This window comes from Hyla sarda, chromosome 1 (assembly GCF_029499605.1).
Source record: "Hyla sarda isolate aHylSar1 chromosome 1, aHylSar1.hap1, whole genome shotgun sequence".
Classification (NCBI taxonomy): Eukaryota; Metazoa; Chordata; class Amphibia; order Anura; family Hylidae; genus Hyla; species Hyla sarda.
In genome coordinates, this window is record NC_079189.1 from 223129924 (window position 1) to 223153629 (window position 23706).

General features: G+C 40.2%; 1 protein-coding gene across 2 annotated transcripts in view; it reads left to right on the forward strand.

Moving 5' to 3' along the window:
- FRAS1 (Fraser extracellular matrix complex subunit 1) overlaps positions 1 to 23706 on the forward strand; it is a 596246-nt gene that overhangs the window by 451800 nt on the left and 120740 nt on the right. For both annotated transcript variants that reach the window (XM_056568808.1, XM_056568807.1), the window contains exons 32-40: positions 3197 to 3313; positions 4908 to 5022; positions 7577 to 7714; positions 12231 to 12263; positions 14716 to 14847; positions 18892 to 19017; positions 19156 to 19403; positions 21493 to 21644; positions 21875 to 22037. In XM_056568808.1, coding sequence (XP_056424783.1) covers positions 3197 to 3313; positions 4908 to 5022; positions 7577 to 7714; positions 12231 to 12263; positions 14716 to 14847; positions 18892 to 19017; positions 19156 to 19403; positions 21493 to 21644; positions 21875 to 22037 — 1224 coding nt within the window. The remainder of the gene's footprint in view (positions 1 to 3196; positions 3314 to 4907; positions 5023 to 7576; positions 7715 to 12230; positions 12264 to 14715; positions 14848 to 18891; positions 19018 to 19155; positions 19404 to 21492; positions 21645 to 21874; positions 22038 to 23706) is intronic.

The following is a 23706-nucleotide window of genomic DNA, read 5'->3' on the forward strand; positions in this document are numbered from 1 at the left end:
CCTTGTCCCTGGGCTCCAAATTAACAATTTGTTTACTGCTCCCCGACAGATCACAAACCCTTCCTCTTTATTGTTGGGCTTGGGAGATGCAACTTGACGGACAATTTTTTCCTAGGTGCTTCTGCTTCACTAACAAAGCGGTGATTGCTACAAATGCCCAAGAGACCAGCTTTAAAGGGGTACTCTGGCCCCTAGACAACTTATCCCCTATCCAAAGGATAGGGAATAAGATCTCTGATTTGCGGGGATCAGGCCACTGGGACCCCCTGCAATCTCCTGCCCTGCACCCCCGCGTTCTATACATTTCTGTTCAGGTGCAAGGTGTACTGGGCTTCATTAATGTCTATGGGAAGGGGAGTGACCGCTGTGTTCCCTCATAATTCAACACGGAGTGAAGTTCGCTATGTGCAGCGGATTACAAGGGTGCCTGGGCCAGAGATCTTATCCCCTATTCTTTGAATTGGGGATAAGATGTCTAGGTTCGGAGTACCTCTTTAAGATCCTCTTGTGCTGCTCCATGTACCAGTGACTCTTTGTTACTGGTTTCCCTCTCTGACTAACACTTGTTAGTGCTGTGGATCTGGTCAGGGTATGATGACGCATATTTGGTGGAACTTCTCTAGCCTCAAACCATTTTGGGAAGCTGTTCTTAAAATTGTAGCTGATGTCTCAAGGTCGTCCATTCGTAGTGAACCTGAGGTGGTCCTCCTTTACATGTTTTCCATGGCCCATCGTTAGCCACCTAGTGCTCACTTTCTGTGTGCTCCTTCCACCAGTCTCTACATCTAGGTATCCTGCATTTTTTTCTCTCTCTTCTCTCTTTCTATCTAGCTTTCTGTCTTGTCTTCTTCATTGCAAATCACTTTTCATTTCTGATTAGCGACCCGCTTGAGTTACCGAATTATTCCATGTGTGCCTTGCCACACATGATATTTAGAGGACTGTATTTTAGGCTTGTCATTGGCAGCAAATTTTACTCCTTGTTTTCTAATAGTTTTGCTTTTATCTCCCATACCGTTTACTTATACTGCCATTGCTTATTTACTCATGTTTGTTTATGCAAGCTGTTAAACTACCTTTCCTGTGTGTGATGCCCTGTTGAACTGACAAGGTCCCTGTGTATTTACCTATATCTTATCTTGTTTATTCTTGTGGTATACTTGTTTTTCTTAATAAACTTTTTTTTTATTTGAAAAATAAATAAATAAATAAATAAATAAAATTCCCATAAAAATAAACATTACCAAACCTTGGGTAGTGTTGCAGTGTTACAATTATAATTGTATACCTATTAGGGCTGCATGATATATCGCAAAAGGAATCGAATCGAAGGTAGGTAAAAAAAATTCAAATACTAAAAGTTAGCGTTTCCCAACCAGGGTGCCTCCAGCTGTTACAAAACTACAACTCCCAGCTTGCCCAGACAGCCAAAGGCAGTCTGTGCTTGCTGGGAGTTCGTCTGCAAACCCACATGAAGGTGTGAGAGCACTGGGGGAGTGGGACGGGGGGGGGATGGGGGGGGGAGAATGTTACATGGAGGGATGATGTGACAGTGGGGAGAATGTGACGGGGGGGGGGGATTTTAAGTGAGGAGGATGTGACCGGGTTGGGGGGGGGGGGGGGCGAGAATGTGACCGGGGGGAGAATGTGATTGGGGGTATAGAAATTAAATCGGGGAGATGTGAAATGGGCAGTGGACATGAAATGGGTGGATAGATGTGAGATTGGACATGAAATGGGGAGATTTCTCCATTTGTTTATTCTATCGCATCCCATATCGATATCGCAATATTTAGGCACGCAATCGCACAGTTTCCCCATATCGTGCAGCCCTAATGCCTATATGCAAGAAAGGCAAAAGGATTATTTAACATAGTGATCATTTTTAGCCAGTTTCTCTGCCGTGGAGATGAGCATCTGTTTATTCTAGGAATTTGAGCACGTAGAGTTCATCCCAGCTATTATTACAAGGACCTCTTGATGATTGTACGCTCGCAATCCATCAGTACAGGTGATTAAAGCAATTTGCAGAGTAACTCACTAGATAACACAGACAGATAAGGAGTGACCTGGGAACATTTGATGCAGATGTAAGCAAATCTTTTTAACGGTCTCCTAAATTACTACCATCTTGTCTCTTAATGAACTCACTACCCACTACTCTCAAAGGAAAATTATATGTCTAACTGAGAACATAAAAATAACTTGTATCACACATCTGGTACAGTGTTGACTAAACAACACAGATTATTAGTTCACTGTTTAAGAAGTCTGCATATCTAAGGGCTTGTGCTGTAATGGATAAGTTATATAGCACCTATAGATTGCTAGGGGCTATACTCCATCTTCATGTGTCTGGTTTTATTTGGAGGCACATTTTTTCGTTGATTTGAACTGTTTTCTATCGCATTCCATGTTACTGAGGTATCTATAGTGCTGCTTCTAAAAGATAATTAGGTGCCTCCCATATGAAAGAAAGACAAATATGAATGATAGATAGATATGAGATAGATAGATAGATAGATAGATAGATAGATATGAGATAGATAGATAGATAGATATGAGATAGATAGATAGATAGATATGAGATAGATAGATATGAGATAGATAGATAGATAGATAGATAGATATGAGATAGATAGATAGATCTTGAAGACGTAGACACCTCACAACTAAAGTCCTAATCATAAGGTGAACTATCATGTAAAATCCTGCAAATCTAATGTGGGACTACAATAATATATCACAAACTGTATAATGTTATGGAATTTTTTATGTTAGGCGACCTTGATTGCAAAACTAAATTTTCATTGTTTTGTTTGTTTTAGTTATTATAATCTTTCCTTTGTTTTTTAGCATTATTTGTGATTTTCCTCTTGTCTTTTTATAAGCAAGATGTAGCAACCAGATGTTTTTGATGTTTTTCCCTAGCACACAATACATTTTTTTTTTGTATTATCTCTGTTTCTGTAAAGCAGGTGATTATAAGAAGTAATCAGAAGTATATATATATGTTTAATAGTATTTTATTTTTATTATGTTTATTTAAAAATAAAATCACTTAAATATAGAATATACAGAATATAGTAACCATTCACCTATATAAAGTAAGGGAAAGTGCTAAATTGTGATACAATTACAGTATTTCTGTTTTTGTATATTAAATGATCATATTATCCTATTTTTCTGTTTACAGATTTCTAGTGCATCAACAAATCAGGCCCCCCAAGACAGACATAAGTTCAGTATCGGTATTTTACCCAACCACCCAGCGGCACCACAGCTTTCTCCAGGATCCTCCCTTCTTATGACAGTAAAGAATTATCATTCAGTATATTTTATGACCTGTGTCAAATGAAGGATGCAATAGCTTCCTTGCTACAATAATTGTTTTACTAGACTATTATCATTTAAGCCATGATGTATGTGACAGTAGTATTGTCTCATAGTGTGTTTGGTGATCAATAACTGCTAATATTGTGACAGTAATCAGAGACATGTAATACTTTCTTTAATCATGCACCTTCTTATGTTGTATGATTTTAAAGGAAATCTGTCATTAGTATCACCCAAACTAATTTGTTGTAGAGGCTTGTAGTGCGGCTGACAATAATGACTACGATACTTATCAATTCAGTACACGCACATGGGACGTTCCTGCCTGTATTCAGAGTAATGCCTCCTCCTCTGTGCTGAACCTCCTCTGCCTCAGAAAGGAGCTCCATGCTGCAGAGGCTTAGCACAAGGAAGGGGGCATTACTGTGAAGATGCTGCTCGGATGTCACCGCGCACCCGAGGCTTAGGAGTGCCCCCATGCGCCAAGCAAGTCATTTGCATGTACCAAAGAACCAGGGTTGCAGCAGAACAGAGGCACGGAGTGACCAGTAAGTATTATTATCATCAGTGTCATCCGCACTTCAAGCCTCTCCAACAGTTTAATGCAAGAGATACTGATGACAGATTCCCTTTAATATCTGGCTTACAAACAAGGCTGTGTTAACATCTTACTCTGAATAAAGCACTGAATAAACCCCCATTAAAGGTCCATTTATATGCAATAGTGGAATCATTATGATTTGTTTGTTTCTGTGTAATTGTAGAGATCAGTATTAAAGGAGTTTTCCAGGACTTTGTAATTGAATAGGCCATCAATATCTGAGTGGTGGGGTGTGGATATCCAACGCCCCGGCCGATCAGCTATCCGGCAGAGCTGCTGTGCTTTAATGTACTCAAATTGAGAAATAAGCAGTCAGCACTCTTCATTTACTAGTGGCTATTACCTAGCAGAGCTCCCTTTTATATAAATGGAAGCTGAGGCGCAGTAACCTTGCATGGTCACTACACAGTGAATAGAGCAGTGTGCTGTTAGCTCTGTGTACTGCATCCAGTTGGTTGGTTGAGTCTTCGCTGGAAATAGTACATGCTTTCTGTAGTTTGATGGAATCTCTGCAGGTGTGAACAGAGCCTAAGACCTTTAATTGTTCTCTTCTGTCAGATTGTTGAAACAAGCACTATATAACAAATACTTGCAAATATAGCCCCAATGTGTAATGTGCCCAACCCTCGTCTATGTTTATTACAGACCCTGTTTCCCTGCCCCATATACAGGCATTGGTACATGCCTTCTGTCTGCACCCAACACAGTGCTGCCATTTCAGAGGTTCCATAGTATAGGTTGTGCTCATTCCTGGAGTAGCAGACAGAAGCCCTTTCTCTTTTCCTATAGGGCGGTCCCCCTTTCCCCTCCCCAGGGAAGCTCCATTAGTAAAGAATCCCCTGTACTAAGTGATTATTGTGTCCCTGCCCATGAATGAAATCACAGCTGAGAAAAAGACTGTTTTTTTATATAATTAAGTAAATGCCATAAAACTGCTTTTTTTTATCAACTGAATGCACATATTTTTCAGGCTCTTGAAGACCGAATAACAGTGATTGGATCCCATTATTTGTCATTTGTTGATTCTGAAAGCCCTAGTGAAAAAATTGTTTACAATGTGACTGTTCCCTTACAAGCACATGAAGGTAAGGAAAGAAGATGGGGGAATTGTGGAGTTTTCTTCAGTTTGTGTGATCGCTTTTATTTCTCGTTGTGAAGTTATAGCTGCAACCATAACAAGAGATGTTTAGCAGCAGGTACCTTCAAATAAAGGCATTTTCTTCTGATATGTTGTTACTTTTTTAATTTAATTTTAGAGCCACTGTGTTTAGTGGAATGACTTAATTCTACTCATGTTTTAAAGAATTGTCACTATAAAGCTAGGTTCAATGTGTTGTCCGTATATATAACCAAGACCAGCTATGGAACTGACTTCAGAATCCATACCACAAATATGCAGAATCTGAGCTTAAGAGTAAATTTACTATTGAGCACCATTCTACATTCATGGAAAAAATATACATAAATGAAGCAGAGTAAAAAGGAAAGCCAAGTGGCACTACAAAAAAAAAATACTTTCTCTAAATTTTTATGCCCATATATATTTATCCAAAAATATATAGGGGGTGCACATAGCTTTATGAAAAATAGCGATACTTCAGTAATAATATATGTAGAAAGTTATGGCACTCTTTACGCAGTTGTTTTAATCTATTTCTTTCTACCCTAATCGACAAACAGCCTATTTTAACATGAAAGAATAAAGAGTATGCTTTTAATAGGTGAGTGCCATTGCATAACGTTCTACATATATTATACATAAATAAAGTTGTGTTATTTTATAAATACATTCTTTACTTACCAGTACTGAACTTCGGGATATTTTCGATCTCATTTATATAGGATACTACATTTGTAATTCTTTACCCTGCTGAGTTCTACTCTCCCAGCTTTTTCCCTGCTTGTTCAGTGTCTGAGTAATGTATGAGAAGAATTTAGCTTAGGTTGTGAACTTCAACTTAGGTTGTGCTAGTCTCAACTACCATGTTTTCTATAAGGCAAACCATTGTATTGAAAAATATGCACTTGGTCAGCGACCATACTCTAAGCCCCCACTCGTCTTTTTCCATAGAAAAAAATCAGAGGCTGATCCTTAAATTTTAGCTGTGAATGTAATTTAGTGGGATTCATCCTTAGCTTTTCTATGCATAATCTGTAGAAAATATAGCATGGATTTTTCTCTGTGGTAGAATGTATTGATTGATTTATTTTCCACCCCACCATGTGAAGGAAATAAATGTTGTGCAGTCTAGGTGGTTCTTTTTCCTTTTTTGGTAATGTATTTATAGGGGTCGTCCGACCTTTTCTTATTGTAATAGACCATCATTTGTAATCCCTCCCCCCCTCCTTGTTGTGTCCTCCAATGTTTTTAGCAACTTTGCTCCTGGTCATCCTCTGTTGGTGTTGGTGATTTTCTGATGTGTGTTTGTTTATTTACATAAATTTCCTGTTGGCATCATATCTGGGTCACAGGAGTCAGCAGTGCGGGCATCATATAGCTTTGCAAGCCTCCTGCTCCACACCCTCATCTCTAAATATAGCTCTCCCTACTTTTCCCAAGGCAGAGAAATACAGGACTCTGTATTACTACAATTGTATGTCTGTAGGGCTTCCTTCTAGGATGGCAGCCATGCCAACCAATTTGATGCATTGTGCCACGTATGCTCTGAGCCTAACCCTTGTGGTGGCGCTGCTGGATCCAGTAAGAAGTAAAAGCCAAACCAGGAATAATATCAAACACTGGAGTGGTTTATTAAGTATAAAAACAATAAAATAAATGGATGACGTGTTTTGGGGGAGCCACCCCCCTTCCTCAGATCAGTATACTGCAAGATTTCGGGATTATTTTAAAATATATATAGTAAAATTAGAAAAACATCACCATTACTTCTTTAAAAAATATGTTTTACATAAAAACTTGATTTAAACAATAGGTCATTTTCTGATAACCTAATCACCGTTAAGGCAATGATCTATGCAACAAAGTACATTTCTCCAGGCTTTGTTGCGGTGGAGCAGTATAAATTGGCTGTAAGCACTATCTAATAACAAGGATTTATGGTAAATCATTTTTTATTGAAGTTAATTAACTAGCTGCCTAAAATGCTAGAGATTAATACATTTGTGGAAAATCACAGTAGGGAGCTCTTTAGATAAGTCACTCAAGTGTCAGCTGAATTAAATTTTCTTCACATATTACTGTCTCATCCGGCCTTAAAGAACACAATATTAAATTTAGTGAGGCTCCAGAGCAAAACATCCTATGAGGCATGTGTTGTTGGAAAATGTCACATAGTTGAACAGGCAGTGGCCAAAATAGTGCAATTTTATTGGTCATCTTATGTTTACATCTTAAGAGATAATAACTCTTGAGTTTTATAAACACTTTATCATTGCTACACCGTTGTAATAACCCTAGTGGAATGTACTAATGCCCAATCCAATGCATATTAACTTATGTGGCATCAACATTACTCATAAAGTATGAAATAGAGCATCGCTGTTAACGTGAATATAATGGTATTCGATATTACATGCATTGTAGGTAGATAATTATTTTTTTTCCCCTGTTTCTGGCAGTGCATTTCAGTTTACAAAAGGGGAAAGTCACTACAATTTTTGTTTTTGTTTAATATGCAGGAACTTTAGAGCACAAGGACAGGCCCCGGATGCCAGTGAGATACTTTACACAAGCTGATATCAATGCTGAAAACATTCTCTACCGTCCACCAAGAGCAGCTCCTCACTTGAGTGAGATCATGGACTTCTCTTTTACAGGTAGCCTGTCTCCCATTTGTCTATAGAAACATAGAATGTATCGGCAGATAAGAACCATTTGGCCCATCTGGTCTGACCAATAATCTGAATCCTATCAATAGTCCCTGGTCCAATCTTATATGAAGGATAGCCTTATGCTTACCCCATGCATGTTTAAACTCCTTTACTGTATTTGCAGCGACCACTTCTGCAGGAAGGCTATTCCATGCATCCACTACTCTCTAAGTAAAGTAATACTTCCTGATATTACTGCATGAACCTTTGCCCCTCAAATTTATAACTATGTCCTCTTGTGGTAGTTTTTCTTCTTTTAAATATACTCTCCTCCTTTACCGTGTTGATTCCCTTTATGTATTTAAAAGTCTATCATATCCCCTCTGTCTCTTCTTTCTTCCAAGCTATACATGTTAGGGTCCTTTAACCTTTCCTGGTAAGTTTTATCTTGCAATCCATGGACTAGTTTAGTATCCTCTTTGAACTCTCTCTAGAGTATCTATATCCTTTTGGAGATACGGCCTCCAGTACTGCGCACAATACTCCAAGTGAGGCCTCACCAGTGTTCTGTACAGCGGCATGAGCACTTCTCTCTTTCTACTGCTTATACCTCTCCCTATACATCCAAGCATTCTGCTAGCATTTCCTGCTGCTCTATTACATTGTCTTCCTACCTTTAAATCTTCTGAAATAATGACCCCTAAATCCCTCTCCTCAGATACTGGAGTCAGGACTGTGTCAAATTTTCTATATTCTGCCCGAGGGGTTTTACGCCCCAGGTGCATTATCTTGCACTTCTCCACATTAAATTTCAGTTGCCAAAGTTCTGACCATTCTTCTAGTTTGCCTAAATCCTTTTCTATTTAGCGTATCCCTCCAGGAACATCTACCCTGTTATATATCTTTGTGTCATCAGCAAAAAGACATACCTTACCTTCGAGACCTTTTGCAATATCACTAATGAAGATACTAAACAAAATTGGTCTCAATACAGACCCCTGAGGTACCCCACTGGTAACAAGACCTTGCTCTGAATATTCTCCATTGAATACAACCCTCTATTGTCTGTCACTCAGCCATTGCCTAATCCACTCAAATATATGGGAGTCCAAGATAAATGACTGTAGTTTATTGATAAGTCTTCTATGTGGGACAGTGTCAAAAGCCTTATTAAAATCTAGATATGCAATGTCTACTGCACCTCCGCCATCTTTTATTTTAGTCACCCAATCAAAAAAAATCAATAAGATTTGTTTCACATGATCTCCCTGAAGTAAACCCAAGTTGTTTTTAACCCTTTAAGGACGAGCGCTGCTAAGAAGTACTTAGCGCACAGCGCCGTACATTTACGGCGCAGCTTTCCTGGATCACCGCGTCTCCAGACGCGGTGATCAGAACGAGATGACTGCTGATATATATCAGCAGCCATCTCGGCATAACGCCTACCAAAGGGCATGCTGGGAGTTGTAGCAGTGTGCCTCTAGCTGTTGCAAAACTACAACTCTCAGCATGCCCTTTGACTGTCAATGCATGCTGATTGTTGCAGTTTTGCAACAGCTGGAGACACATTGGTTGTGAAACAGAGTTTGTTACCTAACTCAGTGTTTCTCAACCAGTGTGCCTCCAGCTGTTGCAAAAATACAACTCCCAGCATGCACTGAGAGACTGTACATGCTGGGAGTTGTAGCTTTGCAACAGCTGGAGGCACACTGGTTGCGAAACACTGAGTTAAGTAACAAACGCTCAGTGTTTTGCAACCAATGTGCCTCCAGCTGTTGCATAACTACAACTACTAGCATGTATGGTCTGCCAGTGCATGCTGGGAGTTGTAGTTTTGCAACAGCTGGAGATTTGCGCCCCCCCCCCCCCCCCATGTGAATGTACAGGGTATATTCACACGGGTGGGTTTACAACAAGTTTTCTGCTGCAAGTTTGAGATGTGGCAAATTTTCAGCCGCAGCTCAAACTCCCAGCTCAAACTCACTGTAAACCCAACGTGTGAATGTATCCAAAAAACACTACACTACACAAAATAAAAAGTAAAACACTACATATACACATACCTCTACACTGTCGTCGTCGTCGTCGTCGTCCCCCCCCCCAAATAAAAATGAAAAAAGTCTTGTACTGCACTGTTTCCAAAACAGAGCCTACAGCTGTAGAAAAACAACAACTCCCAGTAACAACTGACTGTCCAGGCATGCTGGGAGTTTTGCAACAGCTGGAGACACCCTGTTTGGGAAACACTGCCGTGGGGTATTTTTGTGGTGGATTCAAATCCCCAATTAAGAGCCCTATTGTATTTCAAGGAAGCAGTTTAGGGCCACATATGGGGCATCTCCGTACTTGGGAGAAATTGTGTTACAAATTTTGGAGGGCTTTTTCTCCTTTTACCCCTTATGAAAAGGTAAAGTTGGGGTCTACACCATTTTTTACACAATTTTTACACAAACATGCTGGTGTTGCCCCATACTTTTAATTTTCACAAGCGGTAAAAGGAAAAAAAAAAAGACCGCCAAAATTTGTAACGCAATTTGTCCTGAATACGAAAATACCCCATATGTGGGTTTAAAATGCTCTGCGGATGCACAACAAAACTCAGGAGTGAGAGCGCACTATGTACATTTGAAGTCTAAATTGGTGATTTACACAGGGGTGGCTGATTTTACAGCGGTTCTGACATAAACACAAAACAATAAATACCCAGATGTGACCACATTTTGGAAACTACACCCCTCACAGAATGTAACAAGGGGTACAATGAGCCTTAACACCCCACAGGTGTTTGACACATTTTCAAAAAAGTTGGTTGTGAAAATGAAAAAAAAAATTTTTTTCACTAAAATGGTGGTGTTACCCTACATTTTTCATTTTCACAAGGGAGAATAGGAAAAAGCCCCCGAAAATGTGTAGCCCCATTTCTTCTGAGTAAGAACATACCCCATATGTGGATGTAAATTGCTCTGCTGGCGCACTACAATGCTCAGAAGAGAAGGAGCGCCATTGGGATTTTGGAGAGAGAATGTGTTCATAAATGAAGGCCATGTGTGTTTGCAAAGCCCTCATAGTGCCAGAACAGTGGACCCCCCCCCCCCCACATGTGACCCCATTTTGGAAACTACGCCCCTCACATAATGTAATTAGGGGTACAGTGAGCATTTACACGCCACAGGTGTCTGATTTTTGGAACAGTGGTCCGTGAAAATGAAAAATTTTATTTTTCATTTGCACAGCCCACTGTTCCAAAGATCTGTCAAATGCCAGTGGGGTGTAAATGTTCACTGCACCCCTTATTAAATTCTGTAAGGGGTGTAGTTTCCAAAATGGGGTCACATGTCGGGGGGGGTTCTACTGTTCTGGCACCACGGGGGGCTTTGTAAACGCACATGGCCCCCAACTTAAAAAATCTTAATCCTTCCTGTACTTATTAGCTGCTGAATACTACAGTGGAAATTCTTTTCTTTTTGAAACACAGAGCTGTCTGCTGACATCACTAGCACAGTGCTCTCTGCTGATATCTCTGTCCATTTTAGGAACTGTTCAGAACAGCATATGTTTGCTATGGGGATTTCCTTTTAAGCTGGATAGTTCCTAAAACGGACGAGATGTCAGCAGAGAGCACTGTGCTCATGATGTCAGCAGACAGCTCTTTTTTTCAAACAGAAACGAATTTCCACAGTAGTATTCAGCAGCTAATAAGTACAGGAAGGATTAAGATTTTTTAATAAAAGTAATTTACAAATCTGTTTAACTTTCTGGCACCAGTTGATTTAAAAAAAAAAAAAAAAAGTTTTTCAGCGGAGTACCCCTTTAAGCTCCACGCGTCTTATGATTGAATCACCCAGCAACAGCTTCTTCCTTTCAGATTTTACTTTATCTTTTTTGTCCTTGGGTGCAGTCTTGCATACATTAGACATAGGATTCAATGGTTCCTCACCCTCTGTGCTTGAGCCAATATCCATGTTGCCCTTACATTCTGAGAGTGCTGCAAATGAATTATGGAGAACCACAGATTGTGGGACATGTCGTCTATCCACAACTCTAATTCTTCCAGAACCTACAGTAACCCATTTGCCATTTCTAGGGGTCCTCTGTGGCAGTGGCATTGCAGCAGTCCCAGTTTGAGTTTGTTAAACAGATAATTTAAACATCTCAGAATTCAGAAATGCTATTTCCTGCTGCAGTGAGGAGAACTGTCTACAGATCTGACAGCATCCAAACCTCCAAAGAGTGGAATATGAAATAAATGCACAACAATTCACCAAGTCTGCCATTTTAAAGATGAGAACAATTTTAAACAAACAAATCTTACCTTTTTTAGATTGTATCCACCTCCAGCCTACCTCCTGACTATCTCCTGCAATATCGCTCCAATGCACTTAGAAACAGCAGCACATTGAATATAGCAGCGAATTGACTGCTCTGAAGTCCTTTACACTGTTAATTCCATACTTAAATCTCATTATTGTATGCAGGACAATTTACCAGGTTTGTGCTTACGCTGGTTTTTTATCTATTTTAGGTCTTCCTGAATCAGTGAATTTCTTCTTCACAGGTAGTGTACAAATATATATATATATATATATTTTTTTTTTTCGCAGTAAACTGATTAGAAAGGATTAATAAATTAAGAAAGCTTAAACTTTATCAGTCTTTATTACCACTCGATGATTTATGAACATATTTTAAGAAATTACAAAAATAAAAGGAAGAATTTTTTAAGCTAGACTTGTGGCATATAAATACAGTAAAGCAGGACAACAGGGGTTTAAATTAGCCCATCGCTAAGGAATCCAGGTATACATTTTTTTTATCTGTATAGTCCTTTCCAGCATTGAGATACAAGCCTTCTTGTTATTATGTAACTTAGGCACTAAAGGCCAGGGGGCATTCACCAGCATGGCAAGAGCCCATGTTCTCTTCATCTAGTGGCTGTCAGTCTAACTGGATAGGCCAATACAAGCAGGCTAGTGGGTGTTAAAAAGAAGAGGACATGGGCTGGACTTACCTGGGCTCTTACTGTGCTGGGTAATTTACCTGGCCTCTTAACTCCTTAAGGACGTAGGGCGTACCTGTACGCCCTACACCCGGTCCCGGTGTTTAAAACGGGGTCACGCTGTGACCCCGCATCACACCGGGTCGGTCCCGGCTGCTAATCATAGCCGGGACCCTGGGCTAACAGCGCGCGGCATCGATCGTTGTGACGCGCGCTGTCAACCCTTCAGACACGGCGATCAAAGTTGACCGCCGCATCTGAAAGCGAAAGTAAACGCTTCCCGGCAGCTCAGTCTGGCTGATCGGACATCGCGATAAAATCGCGATCTTCCGATCAGCTGGGGCACAGGCGGAGGGCTCCTTACCTGTCTCTGCGGCGTCTGATCGTCGATTGATTGCTCCAAGCCTGAGCTACAGGCTTGAGCAATCAAGCCCCTATCTCACTGATCCGTGCAAAGCTATGGCTTTGCAGGGATCAGCATAGGAGGTCAGTGTGTGCAGTGTTATAGGTCCCTATGGGAGCTATAACACTGCAAAAAAAAAGTGGAAAAAAAAAGTTAACAAAGGTCATTTAACCCATTCTCTAATAAAAGTTTGAATCACCCCCCTTTGATATGTGGTATCGCCGTGTACGGAAATGTCCGAACTATAAAAATATATCGTTAATTAAATCTCTCAGTCAATGGCGTGAGCGCATAGTGTATTTTTGGTCCCTTTTTATATCATGAAAACATGAATAAAAAGTGATCAAAAAGTCCAACCAATACAAAAATGGTACCCATAAAAACTTCAGAACACGGCGCAAAAGATGAGCCCTCATACCGGCCCGTACGCAGAAAAATGAAAAAGGTATAGGGGTTAGAAGATGAGAATTTTAAACATATACATTTTTCCTGTATGTAGTTATGATTTTTTTCGAAGTACGACAATATCCAATCTATATAAGTAGGATATCATTTTAACTGTATGGACCTACAGAATAAAGATAAGGTAGTATTTTTACCGAAAAAAGAACTTCGTAGAAATGGAAGCCCACAAAAGTTACAAAATTACATTTTTTCTTCGATTTTGTCGCACAATTAATTCTTTTTACGTTTCGCCCTGGATTTGTGGGTGAAATGACTAATGTCACTGCAAAGTAGAATTGGTGGTGCAAGAAATAAGCCATCAGATGGAATTTTATGTGCAAAATTGAAAGCGTTATGATTTTTAGAAGGCGATGAGGAAAAAATGAAAATGCAAAAACGGAAAAACCCTGCGTCCTTAAGGGTTTGAAGGGGTATTCCAGTTAAAAAATAAAATTGTCATATCAACTGGCTCCAGAAAGTTGAACATATTGGTAAATTACGTGTATAAAAAAATCTTAATCCTCCCAGTACTTATCAGATGCTTAAGTTGAGTTGTTGTTGACAACAGTGCTCTCTGCTGACACCTCTGTCTGTTTCAGGAACTGTCCAGAGTAGGAGCACATCCCCATAGCAAACCTCTCATGCTCTGGACAGCTCCTGAGACCGACAGACAGATGTTTAACTTTTTGGAGCCAGTTGATATGAAAAAAATAATAATTCTACTGGAATACCCCTTTAAGCCTCATTTGCTTAGTAACAAAAGGTCTATTATCTCAGCACTGGAAAGGCTTGTTTACATCCATGTTTTTGTGCTGACAGGTCCACTTTAATCACCATAATGTCAGTGCATGTTGCAAATCAAAGTATTTCTGGCTATTAAGGTCAAAAATATCACAGCCACAAAATATAAATGCATATATTAAATAGTGTTACAATAAATATGCATTTAAGAATATAAAAGGATTATGGGAAGGTATTAGAAACACATTTGCCAGATGTGCTGTATAAATAGCTTTTGCTAATAGCTGCTGAGCTGTATTTAAGGAGAATAATTTATCCTTTACTGTGTTCTGACATAACATAGCATGTGAAATAAAACCGAAGTCTGGAGGTAGTGTTGTAGAAATAAATTATCTGACTGCTACTCTTTGTTCTTGCTCTCAGTTTCAGATGGGGAGTTCACAACAGCAGAGATGCCATTTACCATCCATTTGCTTTCAAATGAGCAGCAACCTCCCGTGTTCCAGATCACTGCTCCATTCCTTGAGGTCACACAAGGTGGAAGAGTTCCTATTGGTTAGTAGTTAGCATTTTCATTTCAGAAACTTTCATGTGTAAGATGGGAAATAAGTTGTCAAGCGGAAGAGAAAATAAACTCTTATAGGACGCTTATAGGAAATATGGTGTAAAACATCTCACATTTCAACAGAAAATTCTTTATAATGGCCATTTTGCTATGGTTCTATGTTTTACAAGAAGTTTTATGTTTTCATATGTTTTAAAACAAGTTGTTTTTTTTTTTGAAAGCAGGGACCAATTATTGGGAGCAGGGCATGGAATTGAGACCTGTGGATGATATTAAAATTGCAAATATGTATGAATTTATTATGTGTAATGTATTAACTTATTATGTGTAATGTATGATTTTATTATGTGTAATATTGATGTTACTAACTGTTCTTTTATTTTTTTCTTTGGTGGTGTATATTTTCCTTGGTGCTATGGTACTCCCATCATGAAACAGACTCTGTTCCATGATGGGAGTAGTACTACAGGGGCTGAGGGACTGATGGCACTCCTGAGACCCACTGCCTCCTAACTTAGAAGCCAGGCAAGCATGTGGCATGCTGCTCAGCTCGCCAGCCATGGAAGTGCGGAATATCAAAGCACTGCTCTGTAAATTCATATCTCCCGTCAGAAGTCCTCATTGGTCACCATTGATTGATTAACCCGTACAGGACCTAGGGCGTATGGATACACCTTCTGTACCTGGATCTTAAGGACCCAGGGCGTACCTGTACGCCCGTGGGAATTTTCGGTCCCCGGACTGTGGTGACTGCTGATACCGATCAGCAGGCACCCCGCACACATGCCCAGGGGGATCATCAGTACCCACTATTCCCCCAGAAGCGACGACCAATAGCAGATCGGGGGGTGAGGGGGGTTAACTTTCGTTTTCTCCGTCCTGCCCACCCACAATAGGCGGGGCAGAATGGGGAACCGAAGGGGACCGGGCGCCGAAGATCCACTTACCGATCGGTGGAGGCTGCGGGACGCGATCGGCTGCGATGATTGGCGCGGGCGGCATGTCGTGCGGCAGAAGAGGATGGCTCCCTGGATCTGACGGAAGCCGGTAAGTTGCCTAGCAACGTCGAGAGGGCTACAGTCTGAGAACCCTACACGGTGGTCTCTACACTGTAGCCCTCCAGATGTTGCAAAATTACAACTCCCAGCATGCCCAGACAGCTGTTTGGGCATGCTGGGATTTGCAGTTTTGCAACAGCTGGAGGTCTACAGTTTAGAGACCACTGTGCAGTGGTCTCTAACTGTAGCCCTCCAAATGTTGCAAAAATGCAAATCCCAGCATGCCCAAACAGCTGTCTCAGCATGCTGGGAGTTGTAGTTGCGCACCTCCAGCTGTTGCATAACTACATCTCCCAGCATCAGTACATGTTGCAAAACTACAACTGCCAGCATGCACGGTCTGTCTGTCCATGCTGGGAGTTGTAGTTTTGAAACAGCTGGAGGTTTGCCCCCCCATGTGAACGTACAGGGTACATTCACACAGGCAGGTTTACAGTAAGTTTCCTGCTTCAAGTATGAGCTGCGGCAAATTTTTCACCGTGGCGCAAATTTCTAGCGGGAAGCTCACTGTAAACCTCCGCCAGTGCGAACGTAACCTAAAAACACTACACTAAACTACACTACCACATAATAAAGGATAAAACACTACATATACACCCCCTTACACTGTCCCCCCCCCCCCCCCCCCAATAAAAATGAAAAGCGTATTGTACGGCAGTGATTCCAAAACGGAGCCTCCAGCTGTTGCAAAACGACAACTCCCAGCATTTCCGGACAGCCATTGACTGTCCAGGCATGCTGGGAGTTTAGCAACAGCTAGAGGCACCCTGTTTGGGAATCACTGCCGTAGAATACCTCTATGTCCACCCCTATGCAATCCCTAATTTAGTCCTCAAATGCGCATGGCGCTGTCTCACTTCCGAGCCCTGTCGTATTTCAAGGAAACAGTTTAGGGCCACATATGGGGTATTTCCGTACTCGGGAGAAATTGCACTACAAATTTTGGGGGGCTTTTTCCCCTTTTACCCCTTATGAAAAGGAAAAGTTGGGGGCTACACCAGCCTGTTAGTGTAAAAAATTTAAAAAAATTTACACTGACATGCTGGTGTTCCCCCATACTTTTTATTTTCACAAGTGTTAAAAGGAAAAAAAGACAGTGTACGGAAATACCCCAGATGTGGGCGTAAAATGTTCTGCAGGCTCACAACAAGGCTCAGGAGTGAGAGCGCACCATGTACATTTGAAGCCTAAACTGGTGATTTGCACAGGGGTGGCTGATTTTACAGCGGTTCTGCCATAAACGCAAAAAAAGAAATACCCACATGTGACCCCATTTTGGAAACTACACCGCTCATGGAACGTAACAAGGGGTATAGTGAGCCTGAACACCCCACATGTGTTTAATGAAAATTCTTCAAAGTTGGATGGAAAAATGAAAAAAAAAAAAAAAATTCACCAAAATGCTGGTGTTAACCTAAACTTTTCATTTTCACCAGGAAAAATAGGAAAAAAGCCCCCCAAAATTTGTAACCCCATTTCTTTTGAATAAGAAAATACCCCATATGTGGATGTAAAGTGCTCTGCTGGCGCACTACAATGCTCAGAAAAGAAGGAGCACCATTGGGATTTTGAAGAGATAATGTGTCTGGAATTCATTTTTTTTTTTTATGGTACCCTACGAAATTCAATAAAACTAAAAAGCTATGTCTATCCCTTTTTTAGATCGCTAAAACTCCAATGTTAAAAATCCACATGGCGTTTGTTTATGAAGTTTTTTTTCCACTCCTAGAGACTTCTGTGGGAGAAAAACTCCAAGTTTTCAGTGAAAAAAACACCATAGTCTCAACATGCTATAATTTTTTTTTATTTTTTTTTAAATGCCACTGAGCCCAAAAAAGCAGAAAAACACAGATTTTAAAAAGTCAAACATAAAAATGCCATGTGGATATGGAATTTTGTGATTCCCTATTGCGTTACAGCTAATATCTGTCCGTGGCGTTTTTTTTATGCAGATATATGGGCATTTTTGGAGGCATTTTTGTAACAAAAAAAAAAAATCTCAGTGGAAACCTCCTACAGCAGTTTTGCTGTAGGTTTGCTGTGGAGAAACATCTTTTATTTATTTAATTTAATTCATTATGATCCACATCTGATTTTTTACTTCAAAACTGCATCAAAAAGCCTGAACAATAACTAAGCAAAAATGCAACAAAACAGTTGTTCTGTGTAAGAGCACCTTATGAGATTTTTATAGTACCACACCAACTGACTCTAATATAATGTGTCTAATAAATAGGAGAATTTTGGACAAGTACAGCTAACTTGCAATAGAGACAGTGGTTTGCAACCTTTTTCGCGACTGTACCCCCCAGAGGGTGAAAGTATGTCCGTGGGTACCCCTCGCACGTAAATTCACGCTGAACTTACACGTGAGGGGTACCTGCAGACAAAATAGGTCCGAAAATTACTTATTTTCATAAATGCTTACCTTTCTAATGCGATACCTGGGCTTGCTTCTGAGCCATCAAAGATTTGTGCCCTCTGATCCCCTTTTGCCGTTATCTCCCCCCTCTCCTTCTTAATCCCCTTGTGCTATTATTCCCCCTCCATCTTAATACCCTTGTGCCATTATTCCCTCCTCCCTTTGATCCTCTTTTGCCATTATCCCTCCTCCTCTCCATCTTAATGCCCTTGTGCCATTATTTCTCCCCCTTCCCCATCTCCCTCTCCGATCCTCCTGGGCTAATATTTATGTACACATACATTCAATAACATCCTCCTGTGCAGCACCTCCACACAACGTCAGGGATGTAACACGCCAGGCCGGCAGCCACGCAGCTTACGTAAAGAAGCTGCGGCCACGGTACAATACAGTGAGCTGCCGTGGCCATTCCCTGCTCTGCGCTGACAAATGCTGGCCAATGCATGGCCGGTATTTGTCAGCGCATTGGCGTACCCGCCAATATGTTGCTGCATATTTGATCACAAATTGCAGAAAAGCAGATATTGATAGACATCTTAATTCATTATTTGCAGGAATGCAGCTTACTGTGAGTGATACAGACACAGCTCCAGAAGATCTGTTATACGAAGTTGTGGAACCACCTCACTTTGGTGTCCTTATGAAATCCGAAAATGGCATACAAACTCCTTTGACATCAGGTACATAAGCAGAATGTGTACTTTTGCACACCAACTTGGTTGTCTCTCAGTAACAAACCTCTCTGATACAAAAATTGGGTATTTGTAACTTTTACTAGAAATCCAAAGCAGATAACATTTAATTAATATTTTTGGCAGATGATACATTTACGTATGAAGATATCAACAGAAATGCTGTACATTATGTGCATGATGGCTCTGCAACAACAGAAGACAATATGGAGATTGTAGTGACTGATGGAGTTACTTCCACTACAACCATTTTGAAAATAGTAATCACGTTGGCGAATGACAACGGTCCTCGTCTTGTCCCTGGTTCTCTGTTGTCCATAACGGTGCCTAGCAAAAGCTCTGTTGTCATAACCAGCTCAAATCTTGCTTACACAGTAAGTATTTTCTTTTTCTCTTTAGTTTTTTTTACATTTTATATTAATAATATTAAAATAGAAAAAGTTTATGTTGGTAAGTATTTGGAAGCCACGTTAGTATTACCATATTACTCCTCCATTGTTTAAATGTTTGTTAAAGCAGTTTTATCTGATTTTAAATATAGTTTTCCTAGTAGTGCAATATTCTGAATAACCATTAAATAGCTTAAACAATGCTGATTCTGAATCTTTTTACTCACTTGCATTTCGCCACTATGAGCCTACAATTACAGAAGTATAAGTAGTTCTGTCCGTTAAAACACCAGTCCTCTCCATGCATTAGCATGCCCTGTACAGTAGGAGAAAATTTGTAGAATGCGTGAGTAAAAAAATTGAAATGACAGATTTTTTTTTTTTTTTTACAGAATAGGGGATAAGTTTTAGATCGCATGGTGTCCAAGTGCTGGGGACCAGCAATCTCCTGTTTGGAGCCCCTGTTCACCAGCACAGGGGCGCGTCATGGCCCCCACATGAAGCAGAGGCTGCCACGCCCCCTCCATAAAGCTCTATGGGAGAGCTGAAGATTGCTGAACAGTTCTCCCATAGAGCTATATGGAGGGGGCGTGGCGGCTCCTGCTTCGGACGCGTTTTGGGGCTCCAAACAGAAGATTGCGGGGGGGGGGGCCCAGTGCTCGGACCCCCCGCAATCTAAAACATATCCCCTATCCTTAGGATAGGGGGGTACATTTTTGTTCATGATACTTGTCCTTTAACCTTTTTGTTGATTACTGTAGTCCGGGGGGTTGGAAGTGACTGGGTTCCTTTAGGGTCTATTCACACATACAGTATCCTGCCCATATTTTATGCGCAGGATTTGCAGATGTATTTAGTTATTTAGTTTACATTGAAATCTGTAGCATAAAATCCTGCGCATCAAATCTACGTAGGATACTGTATGTGTGAGTACACCCTTAAACAGGGTGCGTCTTTAAAATGCTTTTATGTAGAACATGTTGGTGACATTTTTCCAGTTACTATCTATGTTTTAAAATAATCAGTCTGGTCACTAAGCCTAATAATAAGCTGATACTTGATGTTCTGTGGATATAATGTTTTGGTAGCCTCCTCTTTATGATCACAGACAGGATAAATATAAAAGGTGACACCACTAGATAGATAGGATGTGCATAGGCAATTTACCATTGGTGATAGTCAGAGCTCTCCTCCAATGCGTTGCATGCTGACCTCTGTTCAGGTCACAGAGCATGTCTAAAAATATGTATTAGTATTATGTATTTTTGTGAAACTTCAAATCCACAGCAGATCCAGTGTGTTTGAATGCACCCTAAGTAATTTTTTTAACAGCAAGTGTGACATTTGTCAGCTAAGCTAGCTTAACATGTGGCGGCATAATAAAGATGATGATATTTTTGAGGTTGTGTCATTATTTATCCACAGTGGCTTGGAAGAAAAGGGACTTTGTTAAAGTGATTTGAAAATGAATACATTCATTGTTACAAATTTTCTTTCTAAGTAATGCTGTCATTGTAACATTTTATGCAAATAATCCTCACAATTACAGCAACTGTCACTTGTCAGATTGCCAATTATGGACTAATCAATGCATTGCCTTCTGGTTTTCATACTTTGACATAGACAAGTGCAGATAGTTCCACAGAAAAACAGACTGTTGAATAAATTATCTTTGGTTGTGACATTCCTGCTCATGTTAAGCTCCACAGAGAGGGTAAAAATCTGAATCTGCAGTTCTTCGCTTAATAAATACTCAATAGTTAATAGACTAACTCAGATGGCTTTAATATGAATAGTGCAGGATTATTTGATTCTTCTTTATACTTTCAGTACTGTCCAGGACTGGTTCATTTCAGATGTAGGTGAAATATAATGAACTGCTTGTGTAATGTGAAAGAAAAAATGCAGGTTTTTCCTGGTTAAAGCAGATCACATTCTACCACCAAAATCTGTTGCTTTATAGATGTTTCACTCGGTGGGGTGCCTTGTGATAGAAGAGGGCTCTATATCATGTACAGTACAACCTTTGTCGAATGACCCAATGCAAACACAACATTTATGTATTTTTTATCAGGATAGTCATTCCCAGGACTCAAAAATCAGAATTCAGCTAATCTCCCTGCCAATGTATGGTGTTCTAACAAAGGCTAAGTCTGGACAAGTGGCTGAAGAGATATCAGAGTTCTCTTTTTTCACGATGGAAGATATCAACAAAAGGAAGATTAAGTAAGTTGCAATCTTTATTAAAAATGTGTTCACTCTTTACAGAGATTATGATTGGTAGAAAGTAGCAAAAGTAGCAACTTAAGAATGCCATATTTATTAGTGGTATATTTTTATGCTATAATTTGCTTATTTGAAACATATACAAGAATTGCAATTGAGAAGATTACAACATATAAAGCAGCTAGGATTTGTAAGTTTTGTATTTTCTTTATTCCTTTTTTCACCTGTAGGTATTCCACAGTATCAGAGATAGATAACCAGCCTCTCACTGATCTCTTCCACTTCACTGTGTACAATGAGGACAATGAACGTTTGGATAATCAGATATTCACCATCACCATCACTCCAGCCACTAGGAGTTTTACTGTAATTCAGTCTGAAGAGCACATAACAGTAAGTTTCCTTTGAAAAGAGTAAAATATGTTATCACATGTTTTCTCTTAAAAATTAATCAGGCCAACTGAATGTCAAATTTATATGCACTCCAGTCATTCTGTATGGTGCTCCTGAGCATTATGGGTAAACTAGCTGTCATACTAGCTTTTAAGGCTATGGACACTTTTGAATGCATTTGTTTTCATTCTTGCAATGCAATTATTATGGTGCACAAACATTTTTTCCCATAGGTCTTTATTGAACATTTTGCAGAATTTGTCCTTTACTGCCTCCTAGTTCTGTCTGCTCTCTCATTTATAGGGAAGTTTCATCAGTGGAGCTGCCTCTCATGTCAGTCTCCAGCCCTTATTGTCCTCTCCTGAGCAAAACGTCATAAACGATCATTTATAATCAGATCAAGGGTCACCTTTACTCTGGTAATAAATCAACTTATAACATTTTAGAGAGGGGGGCCTGAGAAAGACCTTTCTGGCAGTTCCTAAATTGATTCCTACAGCAGCCAGCACTATAAATGAATAAAAGTAGGCAGTTTTTTTTTTATAAAGATCCATGAGATTTTTTTCCATTTTTTTCTTCCACCATAATAAGTAGAAAGAAGAATTAAAAGGTGTCTATAGCCTTTAAATATTGTAAGCAATAAAAAATACAAAACCTCTATGTCTGTCTCTGGTTATCTAATAGTTATAAGGAAATCCTTATTAATAACATTACAAGCTAAATCTTTAAACCTTTTTAAGGGGTACTCCGGTGGTCGACGTGTTTTTCCGTTTTTTACTTACCCTATTTGTTTTGTTTCATTTCTATTCTTGTTGTTTAGGCTACTCTATTTCCGTTCTTTGTTGTCTTTTTATCCCCCACATTGTTTTCCTATCTTTCCTTCTATTTCCTGTTTCTTTCATGCCTTGCTGGTTTGGGGCGGCTCCTTTTTTTTTTTTTTTTTGTTCCGCCCTTTACCCACCCTACTATTTTCCTGGGTCGGCCCCTTATACACACACACTAATATAATCAGCCCTGGTTGGGATACACTGGCATACACACACAAAAGGGACTACAACTCCAAGTTTGTGTCATTCAGGAGTCTTCAGTCTGTGGTATAACACCATCGTGCTGCCTCTGTAGTCTCCTGGGGGTTGTAGTTCACCACACCTCTATAGGGCATACACCAGTGTTTCCCAACCAGGGTGCCTCCAGGTGTTGCAAAACTACTACTACCAGCATGCTCACACAGCCAAAAGCTGTCCGGGCATGCTGGGAGATGTAGTTTTGATACAGCTGAAGACACTCTGGTTGGGAAACAATGCACTTTGTTTGTAATATACTGAATTGGCTAGGCCAGTGTTTCCCAACCAGTGTGCCTCCAGCTGTTGCAAAAGTACAACTCCCAGCAATCCCAAAGGCTGTCAGGACATGCTGGGAGTTGTAGTTTTACTACAGTTGGAGGCACACTGGTTTGGAAACACTGGTGTAACATGATGTGTATGCTGAATAGGCTAGGCCAGTGTTTCCCAACCAGTGTGCCTCCAACTGTTGCAAAACTACAACTCCCAGCATGCCCAAAGGCTGTCAGGGCATGCTGGGAGTTGTACTTTTTGCAACAGCTGGAGGCATACTGGTTTATAAACACTAGCATACACACATATAAAAGGGACTGCAACTCCCAGCATGT